Below are 21,450 nucleotides of genomic sequence, written 5' to 3'. Positions count from 1 at the left end.
AAACTTTGTAATCCAGTGTACACAAACTGACCGTTGGAGATTTCCCCAGCAGAGCCACATGACTTCCCTGTGGAAGAGAAAGAAATGTCCTTCAATACACTGGTATGAAATATCCAGTGGTGTAAAGTAACTAAGTACATTTACTAAAGTACTGTACTTAAGTACAATTAGAAGGTACATTTACTTTACTGGAGTATTTCCAATTGTCTATACTTTTACTTACATCTCAGAGGCAAATATTGTACTGTTACTCCACTACAATTATTTGAAAACTTTAGTTACTAGTTATTGTAGATATACATTATTATATTATAAAAACATACATTAACCACTTGCCTTTCACAACCACAAGGACGCACGCACACGCCACTAACCTGTACACACTCGGGTCCAGATTGACAAAGGTATCCAGGTCCATGTTGACATTGGAGCCAGCGGCACTTCTCACATAGGAAAGGGATGCACCACCTACAGGTCATAAAGAAAATACTGAATTTATCCATCTCTGAAGTGTGCGTGTGTGCGTGTGTGCGTGCGTGCGTGCGCAATAAAGGACAAGGATAGGATAGAACGCAATGGTATGAGCCAAAAGCGTCGTGTTTATTGAATTCCTAAAGGAAGCGGAAATATGGAAAAATGAACAAAACCAGTTGACTGTGCAGCCCCAGGACAGTATCTCCAATATTTCAAAACACTCAAAAGCGAAATCAACCAAATCAACCACTTCATCAGTTACCGCAGCCCGACTCAAGGCTGAGGCTGAGAAGGCTGTGCTCCTTATAAGGGCATCGACTTTAAAGGCAAAGCAGGCTCTGGAAATGGAGCAGGCTAAAATGCAAGCCAGCCATACTGGAACAAATGGAACTGGACATATGCCTGGCTGAATCCGATGCTAGATTAAAAATCCTGGCGGATCTTGACTCCATTTCATAACCACCAGCACCATCACTGCTTAAATCACAACCACAAATGTTACAGCCAAAATCACAGGATGATGCCATGAATGAGTATCTGGAAAATACTAAAACCCCAAGCATCAATATGGACTCATTTCCAATTAATTCACTTGGAGCCAGACAAAAAATAAAATGACAAGGACCATCAAACCCAGGCCTAAGGCCACCAGAAATCACAGCAACTCATACCCAACAGCAAGCAATTGGGACAGGAACTGGAATTACAGTGTCAGACAATGACGACAAATTCTTGACTGTAATACAGAGGCAAAATGAGATTGCTGATTTACTGGTTGTACAGCTAAAATTGACCTCACTTCTAGAGCCATATGAAATCCGTTTTATTTTTTTCCCAATTCCGTTTTATTTTTTCCCAAATTCTGTTTTTTCCATTTTAATATTTCTGAATTCTGTATTTTGCTTTTTATGCTAATTTTTACCATAAAAAAAGTGTCTGGTAAGTGGAAATGAATAAATGTTCAAGATATAACAGTCCATACATGGCCCTTGTTGTGTTATACGCAAAAATGTTCCCAAAATAATTCGGTCTAATTCGGTCTGAGCATGCGCAAAATGGCGTCGCCCATGTATTATTGTTTCTATCGTCTTTCTAAGACTATTTCTACGTGGATTTTACTGTTTATAAAGTAGGATGTGGCCATGCAAAATGGTGGTGTCCCGTGGATTTGTAAAAATTTGCGGTAAAAAAAAATATTTTACCGCGATTTTTTTTAATTTTCCAAATTCTGCAATATTCCGTGTTTTATTCCAATTCCATTTTTATTGGTCATTTCCTCGATTCCGTCCGCGATTCCGTTAACACGGATTTCATATGGCTCTACTCACTTCCCTCTAAGGAAATCCCAGTTTACGATGGCAACCCTTTAGATTACCAGGCATTGATGAGGGCATTTGAGCATGGTATTGAGGAAAAGACTAGAAGCCACCAAGATAGGCTATATTACTTGGAACAGTACACCTCTGGACCCTGCAGAGAATTGGTTAGGAGCTGTCTTCATATGAATGCCAACACAGGCTACATTCACGCTAAAACACTGTTAAAAAAGCATTTTGGAGATAACATAAAAATCTCAAGTGCCTATATGGAAAAAGCTTTAAATTGGAAAAGTATTAAGGCAGAGGATGGAGATGCACTGCATGCTTATGCACTCTTCCTGAGAGGCCGTTGTAACGCAATGAGAGATTTGGAGGATATAGAGGACCTGGATCTGACTTCTAACCTGAAACTCAATTTTGCCACCTCTAGTTCCGCCTCCTGTCTTTTCATCAGTGCCACCATTTCCAAGCCGTACACATCTTCCCTCTCACTCTAGCTGGAACCCTTCTCTCACAAATCACCCCTGACTCCATCAGTTCCACCCTACCTGTCGCTTCTTCAGCTCTCTTCCACACTACCCATTACTTTGGACTCAATTCAACTTCACTATTATATGACTTTTTACTCACGAGAAAAAAGAAAAGAAATTCAAAACATTGTGACTTAGCTATGCTTTTCACCCAAACACCCCATTATGGGAGATGAAATGTGAAATACATCCACATAAAGATGATAGCCCCAGGTGGGAAAATTCAGTCAAAGGGTATACAGATGGAAGAAGTCTCCAGCTCAATACTTACACTTGCTGGTATGTGTTACAGCTGAGGTTCCTGCTGCTGAGGCAGTATAGAAACTCTCCTGATGCAGACGACAGGAACCCTCTCAAACGTCCAGAGAACCACTTCCCAATGACATCACTGTCCCTCAACTGTTCATCCGTCAGAATAGACACTCTCAGCTCTCCAATCACATCCAGAACCGCAGACGCCGATGGACCAGTCATCGTCATGGACTAGGGGAAGGATTACATGGGTCAATATTTCATTTAAATGTGCATTACGTGTGATCTCATTTGGTGTAAAGAATAGTGGACAGGGCTTTTCGCTCTACAATAGAGAACTTTCATTCCAAACCTGGGTGGACTTTATGTGGACAAATAACAGCTTCTGGCCAGAAATAATTGATTTTTTATTTTTATTTTGCATTGGTGCATTTTATAATTACTAATTATAAACATAGACTGTAATTATGTGTAGGTCTGAGATGTACTAACTCAGTCATCATTGTTCATTTTAATTAGTTTCAGTGATTGGTCATTCTATCTTTGCCATTACACTTAGCAGTTTAGTTTCAGTTTATTTCAGTGTCTGGTTAGATCTAGTTTTTGTACCGTGTTGGCAAGAAGATCCAGAGCTGCATCCAACACCCCAGAGGCCTTGGAGAGGAACAGCTTCCAGACTGGTCTGGAACCAGTGGAGCTGGGGCACCAGTAGTTCGGTAGGCTTGCGTGCCGCACGTCTGGGGGCCAACATCCTCCGAGACTAGGCAGTGGTACTATTTAACCCATAGTTGGGGGCTGGTTCGTGGGCACCAGTAGTTCGGTAAGCTTGCGTGCCGCACGTCTGGGGGCCAACCTCCTCCGAGACGAGGCAGTGGTACTATTTAACCCATAGTTGGGGGCTGGTTCGTGGGCACCAGTAGTTCGGTAGGCTTGCGTGCCGCACGTCTGGGGGCCAACCTCCTCCGAGACGAGGCAGTGGTACTATTTAACCCATAATTGGGGGCTGGTTCGTGGGCACCAGTAGTTCGGTAAGCTTGCGTGCCGCACGTCTGGGGGCCAACCTCCTCCGAGACGAGGCAGTGGTACTATTTAACCCATAGTTGGGGGCTGGTTCGTGGGCACCAGTAGTTCGGTAGGCTTGCGTGCCGCACGTCTGGGGCCAACCTCCTCCGAGACGAGGCAGTGGTACTATTTAACCCATAGTTGGGGGCTGGTTCGTGGGCACCAGTAGTTCGGTAAGCTTGCGTGCCGCACGTCTGGGGGCCAACCTCCTCCGAGACGAGGCAGTGGTACTATTTAACCCATAGTTGGGGGCTGGTTCGTGGGCACCAGTAGTTCGGTAGGCTTGCGTGCCGCACGTCTGGGGGCCAACCTCCTCCGAGACGAGGCAGTGGTACTATTTAACCCATAGTTGGGGGCTGGTTCGTGGGCACCAGTAGTTCGGTAGGCTTGCGTGCCGCACGTCTGGGGGCCAACCTCCTCCGAGACGAGGCAGTGGTACTATTTAACCCATAGTTGGGGGCTGGTTCGTGGGCACCAGTAGTTCGGTAGGCTTGCGTGCCGCACGTCTGGGGGCCAACCTCCTCCGAGACTAGGCAGTGGTACTATTTAACCCATAGTTGGGGGCTGGTTCGTGGGCACCAGTAGTTCGGTAGGCTTGCGTGCCGCACGTCTGGGGGCCAACCTCCTCCGAGCATTATAATTGCACAAATTTAATGACCAGAAGTCTAGCTTCACATTTGCGCTTTTTATAGAATTGTCACATCAGAAGACAGACCCTTGCAACGTAGAGAATAGAGATAGTTATACCCTTCCAGACAAGAGCCATATCCCTGCAGACACGGCCGTCTTCAAGACAAGAGTACAGTCAGAGTGCAACATATGCAACATTAAATAAATGCACTCATAAACCTTATAGACGCCGGTAGGGAGGGGCTTTATTATATTATTCGCTTATAGATTCCAACGAGTTGGAATCAACACTCGATTAATGTTAGGACGTATCAACAGATAAATCCTATTGACACACTTCCCTAAAGGCAAGGCTCCTTTCAGTCAGAGGAGGCATTTATCTGAGCTTCAGAGCTTGCTCTATCGGCCACGGCGATCGGATCCCTTCAAGACAGACTTCAAGACTGGAAGGGTAGAACTATTCTTTACACTGCGAGGCTCGGTCTTCTGATATGACATTCTATAAAAAGGTATTGAATTCATTGTTATATGGGTATTGAATTAATTGTTATATGGGTATTGAATTCCCATTATATGGGAGCGCCAATGGAGGGGGAAGGCTGCTTCTGTACACGCTCCTCAGCGTCGCAACGTTTTTCCTTCTTTTTAGTATTTTTAAGCTTTTATTATTTTACATGTACTTAAAAGACGTATGAAAAAATTGCCTTTCCCTGTTCTCAAGTAAAATATTGATATGCGATTAAAATGTGATTAATTGTGATTAATTCATTACAAAGCCTCTAATTAATTTGATAAATGTTTTTAATCGAGTCCCAACCCTAGTTCTTATATATATTTATAATGTTCTTACCCTTCATCACAGACACCTGTAGCAGAGTCTCCAAACTTTGTAATCCAGTGTACACAAACTAACCGTTGGAGATTTCCCCAGCAGAGCCACATGACTTCCCTGTGGAAGAGAAAGAAATGTCCTTCAATACACTGGTATGAAATATCCAGTGGTGTAAAGTAACTAAGTACATTTACTAAAGTACTGTACTTAAGTACAATTAGAAGGTACATTTACTTTACTGGAGTATTTCCAATTGTCTATACTTTTACTTACATCTCAGAGGCAAATATTGTACTGTTACTCCACTACAATTATTTGAAAACTTTAGTTACTAGTTATTGTAGATATACATTATTATATTATAAAAACATACATTAACCACTTGCCTTTCACAACCACAAGGACGCACGCACACGCCACTAACCTGTACACACTCGGGTCCAGATTGACAAAGGTATCCAGGTCCATGTTGACATTGGAGCCAGCGGCACTTCTCACATAGGAAAGGGATGCACCACCTACAGGTCATAAAGAAAATACTGAATTTATCCATCTCTGAAGTGTGCGTGTGTGCGTGTGTGCGTGCGTGCGTGCGCAATAAAGGACAAGGATAGGATAGAACGCAATGGTATGAGCCAAAAGCGTCGTGTTTATTGAATTCCTAAAGGAAGCGGAAATATGGAAAAATGAACAAAACCAGTTGACTGTGCAGCCCCAGGACAGTATCTCCAATATTTCAAAACACTCAAAAGCGAAATCAACCAAATCAACCACTTCATCAGTTACCGCGGCCCGACTCAAGGCTGAGGCTGAGAAGGCTGTGCTCCTTATAAGGGCATCGACTTTAAAGGCAAAGCAGGCTCTGGAAATGGAGCAGGCTAAAATGCAAGCCAGCCAGACTGGAACAAATGGAACTGGACATATGCCTGGCTGAATCCGATGCTAGATTAAAAATCCTGGCGGATCTTGACTCCATTTCATAACCACCAGCACCATCACTGCTTAAATCACAACCACAAATGTTACAGCCAAAATCACAGGATGATGCCATGAATGAGTATCTGGAAAATACTAAAACCCCAAGCATCAATATGGACTCATTTCCAATTAATTCACTTGGAGCCAGACAAAAAATAAAATGACAAGGACCATCAAACCCAGGCCTAAGGCCACCAGAAATCACAGCAACTCATACCCAACAGCAAGCAATTGGGACAGGAACTGGAATTACAGTGTCAGACAATGACGACAAATTCTTGACTGTAATACAGAGGCAAAATGAGATTGCTGATTTACTGGTTGTACAGCTAAAATTGACCTCACTTCCCTCTAAGGAAATCCCAGTTTACGATGGCAACCCTTTAGATTACCAGGCATTGATGAGGGCATTTGAGCATGGTATTGAGGAAAAGACTAGAAGCCACCAAGATAGGCTATATTACTTGGAACAGTACACCTCTGGACCCTGCAGAGAATTGGTTAGGAGCTGTCTTCATATGAATGCCAACACAGGCTACATTCACGCTAAAACACTGTTAAAAAAGCATTTTGGAGATAACATAAAAATCTCAAGTGCCTATATGGAAAAAGCTTTAAATTGGAAAAGTATTAAGGCAGAGGATGGAGATGCACTGCATGCTTATGCACTCTTCCTGAGAGGCTGTTGTAACGCAATGAGAGATTTGGAGGATATAGAGGACCTGGATCTGACTTCTAACCTGAAACTCAATTTTGCCACCTCTAGTTCCGCCTCCTGTCTTTTCATCAGTGCCACCATTTCCAAGCCGTACACATCTTCCCTCTCACTCTAGCTGGAACCCTTCTCTCACAAATCACCCCTGACTCCATCAGTTCCACCCTACCTATCGCTTCTTCAGCTCTCTTCCACACTACCCATTACTTTGGACTCAATTCAACTTCACTATTATATGACTTTTTACTCACGAGAAAAAAGAAAAGAAATTCAAAACATTGTGACTTAGCTATGCTTTTCACCCAAACACCCCATTATGGGAGATGAAATGTGAAATACATCCACATAAAGATGATAGCCCCAGGTGGGAAAATTCAGTCAAAGGGTATACAGATGGAAGAAGTCTCCAGCTCAATACTTACACTTGCTGGTATGTGTTACAGCTGAGGTTCCTGCTGCTGAGGCAGTATAGAAACTCTCCTGATGCAGACGACAGGAACCCTCTCAAACGTCCAGAGAACCACTTCCCAATGACATCACTGTCCCTCAACTGTTCATCCGTCAGAATAGACACTCTCAGCTCTCCAATCACATCCAGAACCGCAGACGCCGATGGACCAGTCATCGTCATGGACTAGGGGAAGGATTACATGGGTCAATATTTCATTTAAATGTGCATTACGTGTGATCTCATTTGGTGTAAAGAATAGTGGACAGGGCTTTTCGCTCTACAATAGAGAACTTTCATTCCAAACCTGGGTGGACTTTATGTGGACAAATAACAGCTTCTGGCCAGAAATAATTGATTTTTTATTTTTATTTTGCATTGGTGCATTTTATAATTACTAATTATAAACATAGACTGTAATTATGTGTAGGTCTGAGATGTACTAACTCAGTCATCATTGTTCATTTTAATTAGTTTCAGTGATTGGTCATTCTATCTTTGCCATTACACTTAGCAGTTTAGTTTCAGTTTATTTCAGTGTCTGGTTAGATCTAGTTTTTGTACCGTGTTGGCAAGAAGATCCAGAGCTGCATCCAACACCCCAGAGGCCTTGGAGAGGAACAGCTTCCAGACTGGTCTGGAACCAGTGGAGCTGGGGCACCAGTAGTTCGGTAGGCTTGCGTGCCGCACGTCTGGGGGCCAACATCCTCCGAGACTAGGCAGTGGTACTATTTAACCCATAGTTGGGGGCTGGTTCGTGGGCACCAGTAGTTCGGTAAGCTTGCGTGCCGCACGTCTGGGGGCCAACCTCCTCCGAGACGAGGCAGTGGTACTATTTAACCCATAGTTGGGGGCTGGTTCGTGGGCACCAGTAGTTCGGTAGGCTTGCGTGCCGCACGTCTGGGGGCCAACCTCCTCCGAGACGAGGCAGTGGTACTATTTAACCCATAATTGGGGGCTGGTTCGTGGGCACCAGTAGTTCGGTAAGCTTGCGTGCCGCACGTCTGGGGGCCAACCTCCTCCGAGACGAGGCAGTGGTACTATTTAACCCATAGTTGGGGGCTGGTTCGTGGGCACCAGTAGTTCGGTAGGCTTGCGTGCCGCACGTCTGGGGCCAACCTCCTCCGAGACGAGGCAGTGGTACTATTTAACCCATAGTTGGGGGCTGGTTCGTGGGCACCAGTAGTTCGGTAAGCTTGCGTGCCGCACGTCTGGGGGCCAACCTCCTCCGAGACGAGGCAGTGGTACTATTTAACCCATAGTTGGGGGCTGGTTCGTGGGCACCAGTAGTTCGGTAGGCTTGCGTGCCGCACGTCTGGGGGCCAACCTCCTCCGAGACTAGGCAGTGGTACTATTTAACCCATAGTTGGGGGCTGGTTCGTGGGCACCAGTAGTTCGGTAGGCTTGCGTGCCGCACGTCTGGGGGCCAACCTCCTCCGAGACGAGGCAGTGGTACTATTTAACCCATAGTTGGGGGCTGGTTCGTGGGCACCAGTAGTTCGGTAGGCTTGCGTGCCGCACGTCTGGGGGCCAACCTCCTCCGAGCATTATAATTGCACAAATTTAATGACCAGAAGTCTAGCTTCACATTTGCGCTTTTTATAGAATTGTCACATCAGAAGACAGACCCTTGCAACGTAGAGAATAGAGATAGTTATACCCTTCCAGACAAGAGCCATATCCCTGCAGACACGGCCGTCTTCAAGGCAAGAGTACAGTCAGAGTGCAACATATGCAACATTAAATAAATGCACTCATAAACCTTATAGACGCCGGTAGGGAGGGGCTTTATTATATTATTCGCTTATAGATTCCAACGAGTTGGAATCAACACTCGATTAATGTTAGGACGTATCAACAGATAAATCCTATTGACACACTTCCCTAAAGGCAAGGCTCCTTTCAGTCAGAGGAGGCATTTATCTGAGCTTCAGAGCTTGCTCTATCGGCCACGGCGATCGGATCCCTTCAAGACAGACTTCAAGACTGGAAGGGTAGAACTATTCTTTACACTGCGAGGCTCGGTCTTCTGATATGTCATTCTATAAAAAGGTATTGAATTCATTGTTATATGGGTATTGAATTCATTGTTATATGGGTATTGAATTCCCATTATATGGGAGCGCCAATGGAGGGGGAAGGCTGCTTCTGTACACGCTCCTCAGCGTCGCAACGTTTTTCCTTCTTTTTAGTATTTTTAAGCTTTTATTATTTTACATGTACTTAAAAGACGTATGAAAAAATTGCCTTTCCCTGTTCTCAAGTAAAATATTGATATGCGATTAAAATGTGATTAATTGTGATTAATTCATTACAAAGCCTCTAATTAATTTGATAAATGTTTTTAATCGAGTCCCAACCCTAGTTCTTATATATATTTATAATGTTCTTACCCTTCATCACAGACACCTGTAGCAGAGTCTCCAAACTTTGTAATCCAGTGTACACAAACTGACCGTTGGAGATTTCCCCAGCAGAGCCACATGACTTCCCTGTGGAAGAGAAAGAAATGTCCTTCAATACACTGGTATGAAATATCCAGTGGTGTAAAGTAACTAAGTACATTTACTAAAGTACTGTACTTAAGTACAATTAGAAGGTACATTTACTTTACTGGAGTATTTCCAATTGTCTATACTTTTACTTACATCTCAGAGGCAAATATTGTACTGTTACTCCACTACAATTATTTGAAAACTTTAGTTACTAGTTATTGTAGATATACATTATTATATTATAAAAACATACATTAACCACTTGCCTTTCACAACCACAAGGACGCACGCACACGCCACTAACCTGTACACACTCGGGTCCAGATTGACAAAGGTATCCAGGTCCATGTTGACATTGGAGCCAGCGGCACTTCTCACATAGGAAAGGGATGCACCACCTACAGGTCATAAAGAAAATACTGAATTTATCCATCTCTGAAGTGTGCGTGTGTGCGTGTGTGCGTGTGTGCGTGCGTGCGTGCGCAATAAAGGACAAGGATAGGATAGAACGCAATGGTATGAGCCAAAAGCGTCGTGTTTATTGAATTCCTAAAGGAAGCGGAAATATGGAAAAATGAACAAAACCAGTTGACTGTGCAGCCCCAGGACAGTATCTCCAATATTTCAAAACACTCAAAAGCGAAATCAACCAAATCAACCACTTCATCAGTTACCGCGGCCCGACTCAAGGCTGAGGCTGAGAAGGCTGTGCTCCTTATAAGGGCATCGACTTTAAAGGCAAAGCAGGCTCTGGAAATGGAGCAGGCTAAAATGCAAGCCAGCCAGACTGGAACAAATGGAACTGGACATATGCCTGGCTGAATCCGATGCTAGATTAAAAATCCTGGCGGATCTTGACTCCATTTCATAACCACCAGCACCATCACTGCTTAAATCACAACCACAAATGTTACAGCCAAAATCACAGGATGATGCCATGAATGAGTATCTGGAAAATACTAAAACCCCAAGCATCAATATGGACTCATTTCCAATTAATTCACTTGGAGCCAGACAAAAAATAAAATGACAAGGACCATCAAACCCAGGCCTAAGGCCACCAGAAATCACAGCAACTCATACCCAACAGCAAGCAATTGGGACAGGAACTGGAATTACAGTGTCAGACAATGACGACAAATTCTTGACTGTAATACAGAGGCAAAATGAGATTGCTGATTTACTGGTTGTACAGCTAAAATTGACCTCACTTCCCTCTAAGGAAATCCCAGTTTACGATGGCAACCCTTTAGATTACCAGGCATTGATGAGGGCATTTGAGCATGGTATTGAGGAAAAGACTAGAAGCCACCAAGATAGGCTATATTACTTGGAACAGTACACCTCTGGACCCTGCAGAGAATTGGTTAGGAGCTGTCTTCATATGAATGCCAACACAGGCTACATTCACGCTAAAACACTGTTAAAAAAGCATTTTGGAGATAACATAAAAATCTCAAGTGCCTATATGGAAAACTAAAGTACTAAAGTACTGTACTTAAGTACAATTAGAAGGTACTTTTACTTTACTGGAGTATTTCCAATTGTCTATACTTTTACTTACATCTCAGAGGCAAATATTGTACTGTTACTCCACTACAATTATTTGAAAACTTTAGTTACTAGTTATTGTAGATATAAATTATTATATTATAAAAACATACATTAACCACTTGCCTTTCACAACCACAAGGACGCACGCACACGCCACTAACCTGTACACACTCGGGTCCAGATTGACAAAGGTATCCAGGTCCATGTTGACATTGGAGCCAGCGGCACTTCTCACATAGGAAAGGGATGCACCACCTACAGGTCATAAAGAAAATACTGAATTTATCCATCTCTGAAGTGTGCGTGTGTGCGTGCGTGCGTGCGTGCGCAATAAAGGACAAGGATAGGATAGAACGCAATGGTATGAGCCAAAAGCGTCGTGTTTATTGAATTCCTAAAGGAAGCGGAAATATGGAAAATTGAACAAAACCAGTTGACTGTGCAGCCCCAGGACAGTATCTCCAATATTTCAAAACACTCAAAGGCGAAATCAACCAAATCAACCACTTCATCAGTTACCGCAGCCCGACTCTACTCTACAAGCTCACTTGGTGCTGTGCTATGAGCTTGTATATCTGCTATTTTTTTTAACACTGGCCCTGGAATGACCCAAAGACACTTAGGCACACAGAAGTGAGCATGTTTGTATGTCAGGTACTTATTAAAGCATACTTCCAAACGGAAACAAATATACTAAATAATACATTGCATCCACGACGTGAAAACACAGCAACTATACCAGTTAACTACACAACTGTACCAGTATGCAAACACATACTAGTACAGTTAAGTAAGGGTGCGACTGCTAGTATACTGCTTCTGGGTGAATACAGTAACTGCCTTTAAAACGAAATTGTGATTTTGAGAGACCAATTTCATCCAATCAGGAGAGAGAACTCATACAGGACACATCCTATACAATCAAGTTGTTGATTATGGTTGGATGAAATTGCCAACACACCCTTAATTTTCTGTTTAAAAAGGACCTGCAGAGACAGGCTGTTCCCTGTTACTAAACAAACACAAAGCAATGATGGCTATAAGCATATAGCTTTCTATAAACTGGACAATAGCAAAGAAACAGTGCCAAGATCGATCTTGAAAACTGTCATATTGTGCTGAAACATTGGCCACATATGGGTAAGACAGACACAGAGGATACACAATCAGAGCCTGTTAATGGGCATCAACAATGGATCATTTATTCAACCCCTAGCCACACCTCTAATCACCCCCCTATTATCACCTTTCAGTCAGCTGACAACTCTATAGAAAATTGAAGCAACACATACTTGTCACCTGAATACCAGTGGTTCTCAAACTATTGAATTGTCAAAGAGCTCTTTGACATTACAAAAGAGATTTGCATTAGACCATAAACCCCCATAACCTACTAGTATTTGACCTCCAGACAATGTCAATAAGCCAACATTAGATAGTTACACACCTTGCAGTAGGTCTGGGATGGTGTGTCTGTCACCTGGGTCCGCAGCCTGAGCTGTAAACACATAAATACAATATTTTAGACACAAAGCTATGAAAGTACATGCATATCAATAGACAATAGCAGATCTACAAGCTCACAAGTGACCTACAAGCTGACAAGTGAGCTTGTAAGCCAACAAGCTCACAACATGTTGCATTGTGAGCTTGTAGATCTGCCATTTTCAAATAGCCAAAGTTTAAATGGGGCTGAAGTGGTTAATGTACCCTATGTTTTTTTAAACAATAACCAAAATCAAAAGTAACTAAAGTTTTCTAACAATTGTAGTGGATTAAAGGTACAATATTTGCCTCTGAGCTGTAGTGGATAGAAGTACAAGTACAGTATTTTTCTATGCAAACTGATACAGTAAAAATCACTGTTTTTGCTTGCAGCAGTGGCACACTATTACACTGTTGATATGGCAGTCAAAGAGTTAAGCTACAGAGTATATATATTGGCAATGCCTCCTTAAAAACGGACAATGGACTGACCCCAAGAAAATGTCCATATGCTAACATTAGATAGTTAGATCTAAACGGTTTTGATTTGCACATGTGTCATGTTATGTTAAACAAACCTTGCAGTAGTGCAGTCTGGGACGGTCCCCTCAGTCCACATCTGTGTTGGCCAAGATATCAGGTCCGATGTACAGCCACGCCACAGCTGAAAATGTCAAGCAAAAATACTGTATTTTAGACACAAATATATATTTGTCACCATATAAATATAGTGACAATAGCAGATCTACAAGCTCACAAGTTATCTACAAGCTAACAAGTGAGCTTGTCGATCGGCTATTTAAAATAAGGCAACAAGTTTACAGTGAGCTTGTAGATCTGCTATTTTCCAAACATTAAACTCACAGTGAGCTTGTAGATATGTCAGTGATGTTGCTAGGTTTTCAATGTAATGTGTCCCAGAAAAATGTTATGGGTCCAAAATAAAATGTTTTTTTTTTCTCTCGTTCTCTTTTATCTCCAAGTGTTATACTTATAGCTACATTCAAATTATCTGAACATTAAACAAAATGTGGCAAATTTTAAACTATTTGTTAAAAGAAAGTGTGTGTGAGTACATTATATCCTGATACACTGGTTCTCAACCTTTTCAGGCTGTGACCCCCCAAAATAATCATATTTTTACTGGGGGGCCGCCAAAATAATCATATTTAAACTGGGGATCCCCCAAAATAATCATATTTGAACTCCCCCCACCCCACCTGACAAGCACTTCAGGGGTTGTGGCATTACGTTTAGTTTGACTTGGTTCCACAGATAAATATTGTGAGGCGTTGTGAGCTTGTGGATCTGCTATTTTCTTAGATGATTTTAGATAAGAGCCTATCTAATGAATCATGCAGTGGCTATATTTTCAACATAAATGCATGCTGCTTCGATGCGAGAGTGTGTTGCGTGTAACCAGTGATGGAAAGTAACTAAGTACATCTACTTAAGTACTGTACTTAAGTACAATTTTGAGGTATTTGTACTTTACTTGAGTATTTCCAATTTCCAATACCTTTACTTCTACTCCACTACATCTCAGAGGCAAATATTGTACTTTTACTCCACTACATTTATTTGAAAACTTTAGTTACTAGTTACTTTTCAGATATAAATTATGATATTATGAAACATACATTAACCACTTTATCCCTATTTTATACACAGGCTATTTTAAAATAGCCAATCTACAAGCTCACAACGTTGTGAGCTTGTAGATCTGCTATTTTAAAAAATGGTAGTACTTTTACTTTTGGTACTTTAAGTACATTTTGATGCCAATACTTTTGTACTTTTACTCAAGTACATTTTGAAATCCAGACTTCTACTTGTAACAGAGTACTTCTACATTGCAGTATTGGTACTTTTACTTAAGTAAAACATTTGAGTACTTTTTCCACCACTGCGTGTAACCACAGCACAGATTTGCATCGCATTGTAAACAGCTGTGCCTCTTTTACACACTTTGAGTTTCTAACTTGCGGTCACAGTCAGTGTGTGGTACTTTTAGGTGGATCTTACTGTAACAGATAGCCCCAGATGCAATTCAACATTTGACAGACCAGTAGGGCAATCAGTAATGTTATATCTATGGGCGCAACTCTTGCGCAATGTCTTAAAACATGTAACCGGCAAAGCAAAGCAAAGTTTGTTGTTTACCCAGGGTGTCGGACTAAGTACGAAACTTATTTCCAGCCGGACCCTGCATGGAAGCCTTGCTCAAGGGCTATTCAGCGGTGATTCATGATTGATGTGATAAATTGGGGAATCGAACTAGGGACCTTCTGGTATCAAGGCCGCCCCTCTAACCACTAGGCCACCGCTGCCACAAAGGAGAGGCGGAGGAGAGAGGCTAATAAAGTGCTTTTTTCAACTCGTTGGATAGATTTTATGGTGAGTTAAAATGTCAAACATCTGTGAGCATTTCAGAAAATATACAGCGGAGGGTGAGGTTCCGATTGGAGCTATGTAACAGACAGATCTATCCACCGTTCCAGCCAGGACTGTCGATAGCAGCCACAGAGCATGGATCACAGACTATATATTATAACTATGATCACAGAAACACGACGGAGCCGGCAGCTAGCCGCTAAACATTAGCGTAAGTCGGTGTTGCCAGATCTAGTGAAAGAAAGAAGCAGCAAGTCTATACAAATTTAGACTTGCTGCAAAATTTAGTACAAATTTAGAATCCCAAAATAAGCAAATAGGGGGCATGTCAGTCAAACTTTATTGTCTAATGTTGAGAGCAGTGATTTTAAAACATTTTCATGCCATGGACCCCCAATATTTACAAGCTACTTTACAGGAAAAAAAGGAAGCCCAAAGTCGCTTATAATTACTGATTTGGCAACACTGGACCAGCCGCAAACACAATACACACACCACACACGTAACAGTAACAGTGACCTGAAACAAACTTAACCTGGCGATTGCACTTAATTCATTTAAGGCCCGTACATGTACATAAACGTTCAAATTTCAAATATAAAGTTCTTACCTCACGGCCACGGATGTGACAATTCTGTTCGAGCCCTCAGAAGTAACCGTATCTTCAGTATTGTTCAATAAAAAGCATTTGAATCCGATCGGTGGCCATTTTCTCAGCATGTCCGCCATATGCTTTCAACTGCACGACCCATCGGTTGGTAGGTGTACTGCACTCTGATAGAGTGTGCCCACTATGAGCAAATGGCCACCGATCGGATTAAGATGCGTTTTTATTTTACAATACGGAAGATACGGCTACTTCTGAGGGCCCGTACATAATTATAACATCCGTGGCCATGGGGTAAAAACTGTGTTTGAAATCTGAACGTTCATGTAGATGTAGGGTCCAAAAAAGGCGGGAAAAAATATATATATAAAGTAATAAAGGCGGGAAAAAAAGTTAATATTACTCACCTCAGACAAAAGACGACGAAATGAAAGTAGATCAGTGATATATGAACCGAAATCAAGTAGAACAGTTTCCAATAGTAATCTCTCATCGGACGGAGAGACCTAGCATCCGCATGAGAATTTGAGAAGTGAAGGCGAGCCGGCCAGGGTCGGCAGGAGGCGTGGATTTAAGGGGAGGGACAAAGTCAGCAAGGGCTGTGATTGGTCTGACAAGCAGACATGCGTACATGCGAGAGGGCATGCCCGGGCCCGGGCCCGCTGCAGCCAGCGTTGCCAGACTGTGGGAGAGAATCGAGCGACCCGGTCTGGGAAAACAAAGCCCAAAAGAAGCGACTGTGTGGACTATATGGGCCACGCGAGCCCCAACGGATGGTCTCTTTGTGCTGGTTGGGACCCAATAACGTTTAGATTTGATGTTTTATGTGCTTTAGATGACATCAAGCCGTGGATTTTTACATCTCCATCGCAGCCTTCCGTTACGACCAGCGTTGCCAGGTTTGGGAGTGAAACGAGCGGCTGGCCTTTTAAACCTACTGTTTACATCGTCAGTATGAAAATAGCATATCCACAAGCCACACTGGTGAGAGCATAGTCAGACAGCAGCAGCAGACAGGTAAAGGTGCCTTTTATTTTCCACAGAACGCCTCAAAACGGCACTTAACACATGTAACATTGTGTGTTTAAACTGCCAGATGTTTCTTTTTTTTTATATGACCAAGGGCGGATGCTGTGCTAACGTTGTAAACAGACGTTTAAATGGCTCCAATTGTGCCAATAGGACATAATCATTGATCAGTATATACTCCCTAGTCCCTAAGGACGACGATGCTATATTTAATATGATTTTAAATATATATTTAGCTGAGTTTAAGGCTCTTATTTGTTGAAAGGAGGAGATGCTAGTGAATAGCGCGTTAGCGTCATTTATGTAGGGGTTTAAAGGCTGTATGGGACAGTTTATAACACTGTAAAGCTAACGATTGTGTGCTCAGATAACCTGGTGAGCTGGTGAATGTACAGTGGATTCATTGTTAGATCAATCTGGGATGTTATAAGTGTGTATTGGGCTGACTGTAACCTGAAGCTTAAGCTAACAGACAGTCCATGCAAGACACATCTCATTACTCATAGACATCACTGATCACCATTAAAGCCTCGATTTTACATTTCATATTATTTACAATATTTTTATCTTGGTTATTATATAGCCGTTTGAGGGAAAGAGCTCTAGCTCCGTTTTTGTACTGTTATTTAACATGACAGTATGTTTTGTGGTCATGGGTCAATGGGTGGGGAGGCATGCGTTAATCCGTGCTAACAAAATGTAGCGCGTTAGCGTCGTCTATTCAGGGGTTTAAAGGCTGTATGGGACCGTTTATAACACTGTAAAGCTAACGATTGTGTGCTCAGATAACCTGGTGAGCTGGTGAATGTACGTACAGTGGATTCATTGTTAGATCAATCTGGGATGTTATAAGTGTGTATTGGGCTGTCTGTAACTGCTGTTTTCATATAGCTGCTGCAGGCTTTATAGTGGGCTGAAAGCTGCTTAAAGCTAACAAACAGTCCATGCTAGACACATATCTAGTCCCCGATTTTATATTTCATATTATTTATAATATTCTTAGCTTGGTTATTATATAGCAGTTTGAGGGAAAGAGCTCTAGCTCCGTTTTTGTACTGTTATTTAACATGACAGTTTGTTTTGTGGTCATGGGTCAATGTGTGTTGTTGGTCAACACATGTTTACCTCCATCTGGGGTGTGTGGGGGTTTTTGTAAACCGCTCAGCGTAACATGCATGATATATACTGCTAAATGAGGAGAAATCAAATTAGTGATGGACTGTTTCAGACAATGTAATGTATTGTAGATGTTGATTCTAATCACTGTATCTGATCTGTTTATGTATGTCTAGGCCCCTATGCTCTTGTTTATTGTACATTATAGGGCACTGAGGGTGTACAAATGGAATCAAATGGACCCTTTTTTGGTTCCATTTATACACTCTGAGAGATAGGATTTTATAATATAGAGTGAGGTCCCAGAGATATAGAAAATGTTATCAAATGGGGGTCTTTGAAATTAAAAGGTTTGGGAACCACTGTGACAGGGGATACTGTGTGTTCATATTTGAGACAGTTATGCAAATATTCCAAAACACTTCATTAAATAAGGAACCAAATGGACATTTGGTTCCATTTATACACTCTTAGAGTTAGGATTTTATAGTATAGATTGCGGTGCCAGAGATAGAAAATGTTCAAATAGGGGTCCTTGAAATTAAAAGGTTTGACAACCACTGTGATAGGGATGGAACGCAGTGAGCTGGGATTGAACCCGAGGCTCCCACTCGCCAGTCCGGCGTAATACCAGTCATGCCAATTGGGCTGTGCCCGATTGCCATGACTGTTGCACGCCGGTTCAGGCTAATTTGACTGGGGGCTACATATGCGTTCATATTATTTGAGATATTTAATTATGTGTAGGCCTTTATGTATAGTCTACATGATTGTGGATGCTGTGTGTTCATTATGCTCTCAACTAGTGTCATAGAGTTGAGGCTTTGGACAGAGAGAGACTCAAAGCTGTTTATGTGAATAAAATGTTCATCCAATACGTGTGTGCTATTACAGTAGTTCTCAAACGTTTTCATGTGAAGGACCCCCAAATTAGTATGCATTTGACTATAGGGTTTATTGATGATTTTGATGTTTATAATAACACATTTTTCTGGAGACCCCCTGGAACCCCCTTAAGAACCCATGGGGGTCCCCTGACCACAGGCCTTTTTAATATTTTCTGTATCCACATGCAAGTAGGGACATGGTGGTGTCACAAACAAGCACTGGCAATTAGTACTTCTAGCTTTTGCTGGTTTCAGGGTGCAAGTCCCTGCAGTGCTGTACCCTGCTGACTGTCTCACCTTTGTCCTGTATGTTAAATTAGCCAATCTACAAGCTCGCATGTTAAGTACATTGGTTTTCAGGATTCAAAAATGGCAAAAAGCTTGCAGATATGCCACTTTTGTGACGCTGTAGCATGCTCAAGTAGGGCATTAATTTACAAAAGTGAAAATATGGAGATTAGGTGTTTCTCCCCCCTCCCCTGCTGTTTGTTAACCTTTGTGTTTCTTCTTCCTCTCCAGGGTGTGATGGTGGGCATGGGCCAGAAGGACAGCTACCTGGGCGACGAGGCCCAGAGCAAGAGAGGCATCCTGACCCTGAAGTACCCCATCGAGCACGGCATCGTCACCAACTGGGACGACATGGAGAAGATCTGGCATCACACCTTCTACAACGAGCTGTGTGTGGCACAGGGAGAAGATGACCCAGGTAAGAAAACAAAAACTGGGGACTTGCAGGAAGATGTGGGGACATTTAGAAAAAACAATAACTGACTTAGTCTGGCTCATGTAGTTTAATTAAATAGCTGCAGGGTTGAATTTTAACATGATTTTATTTGTAAATAATCAAATCAATTACTCTGACTATTTCACCCTGTATTATGCTTTGTTGTACACGGGTGGCGTACAAAAATGGCAGATCTACAAGCTCACAACACGATGCATTGTGAGCTCTTCATTCAGATCATGTTCGAGACCTTCAACACCCCCGCCATGTACGTGGCCATCCAGGCCATGCTGTCCCTGTACGCCTCTGGTCGTACCACCGGTATCGTCATGGACTCCGGTGACGGCGTGACCCACACTGTGCCCATCTACGAGGGCTACGCTCTGCCCCATGCCATCCTCAGGTTAGACCTGGCTGTACGCGACCTCACAGACTACCTCATGAAGATCCTCACCGAGAGGGGCTACAGCTTCACCACCACAGGTTGGCAAAAACACCTTGAAACCAGCCAAACTCCTCAGCCACACATTGAAACCAGCTAGAGAAGGCTTTTAGTGTTATATTGTTGCTAGAGGTGTAAAACCCCTCAACATCCTGTCGGCGGTTTACACCACAAGCAAACTTAAACCACTTAATCCCTTTAGACTTGGTAAACAGGACATGAGCTGGCTCTGTACTATCTACACAAAATCTCTTGGGCAAAAATAGCTATAGATCTGCTATTTTTGGCTTAAGTTCCCCCACAATATGCATGCTGGGATTCCAAGTTGTTAAAGAATATGAATTATATATTGCCTTCTGTTAACTAATCTCATTCTCCTCTTCTGCCTAACAGCCGAGCGTGAGATCGTGCGTGACATCAAGGAGAAACTGTGCTACGTTGCACTGGACTTGGACGGACAGGTCATCACCATCGGCAACGAGAGGTTCCGTTGCCCAGAGGCCCTCTTCCAGCGGTGAGTCAGTAATTTGGATTCCATAGCAGCCAGCATGTCTTCTATGGAAGCATGTTGGGCAGCGAAAATAGCCTATCTACAAGCTCTCAATGTGTCTTGTAGAATGTATGCAAATATTCCAAAACGTTCACTTCATTAATGTTTTTAAATAGCCGATCTACAAGCTTGTAGATTGGCTATTTTCAAATGGCTGATGTATATAGGGTCTATGTGGCTTGCTGATTTTGATGCTATAGATATTAACACATTTTTCTGGGGACCCTGTATAGTTAATCAGTAAAGTTATTTAACATGACAGTGTGGTGCTAAAGCTGCAGTTGAAATCCAGCTCTTAGAGAACCACTCCCCTGGTATGTGTTCATATTATTTGAGATATGAAATTACACAGTATGTGCAGGCCTATTGGCTTTGGACTGACAGAGACAGACAGAAAGCTGTTCAATACATGTTCATCATGTGTGCAAATAGCCAATCTACAAGCTTGTCTTGTGACCAGCTAATCTCCAGGACCGTTGGCATGATCACAGCGAAACTGTGCACACACACTCCCTGGATGCCAATTCAGAACCTCTGCCCCGATGTTTTCACATGGGCCTGTTATAGCGCCACCAGGAGGCCGCTTTTTGCTAAACATTGTTTTTGACAGTACTTCTACAGATTCTGTCCAAACGTCACGTAAATCGGTACACAGTATCTCTATAGTCATTAAACAAAACCTGTCTTTCAGATTTTTCATATTCCATCCTGATTGGCTAAGAATGACATTTAAAGTTTGAGTATTTATTGTAAGTCGCTTTGGATAAAAGCGTCTGCTAAATGACCGTAATGTAATGAGTAGCCCGTTTTGAACAACAACTTTGCACGCACATTCGCAACATAGCTGTCTGTCTCTAAATCATACAACATAGCTGTCTGTCTCTAAACCATACAACATAGCTGGTCTCACCACTGTCTTGTACACCT

General features: G+C 42.5%; 2 protein-coding genes across 2 annotated transcripts in view; one reads left to right on the top strand and one right to left on the bottom strand.

The window, feature by feature from the left end:
• The window catches only part of LOC311036847 (CD209 antigen-like protein D), a 580,951-nt gene that overhangs the window by 132,713 nt on the left and 426,788 nt on the right, over positions 1–21,450 (bottom strand). The window lies entirely within an intron of this gene.
• Positions 19,330–20,491, top strand: LOC311036917 (actin, cytoplasmic 1-like; the record flags this gene model as incomplete). The annotated part of the gene is made up of 3 exons (XM_084045927.1): positions 19,330–19,513; positions 19,724–20,014; positions 20,367–20,491. Exons 1-3 carry the CDS (start codon positions 19,333–19,335, stop codon positions 20,489–20,491), a joined length of 597 nt encoding a protein of 198 aa, XP_083902053.1. The 5' UTR covers positions 19,330–19,332.

Source organism: Gymnoscopelus microlampas (genome assembly GCF_963454915.1).
Source record: "Gymnoscopelus microlampas genome assembly, chromosome: 20".
Classification (NCBI taxonomy): Eukaryota; Metazoa; Chordata; class Actinopteri; order Myctophiformes; family Myctophidae; genus Gymnoscopelus; species Gymnoscopelus microlampas.
This window is presented reverse-complemented; position numbering and strand designations above follow the sequence as displayed.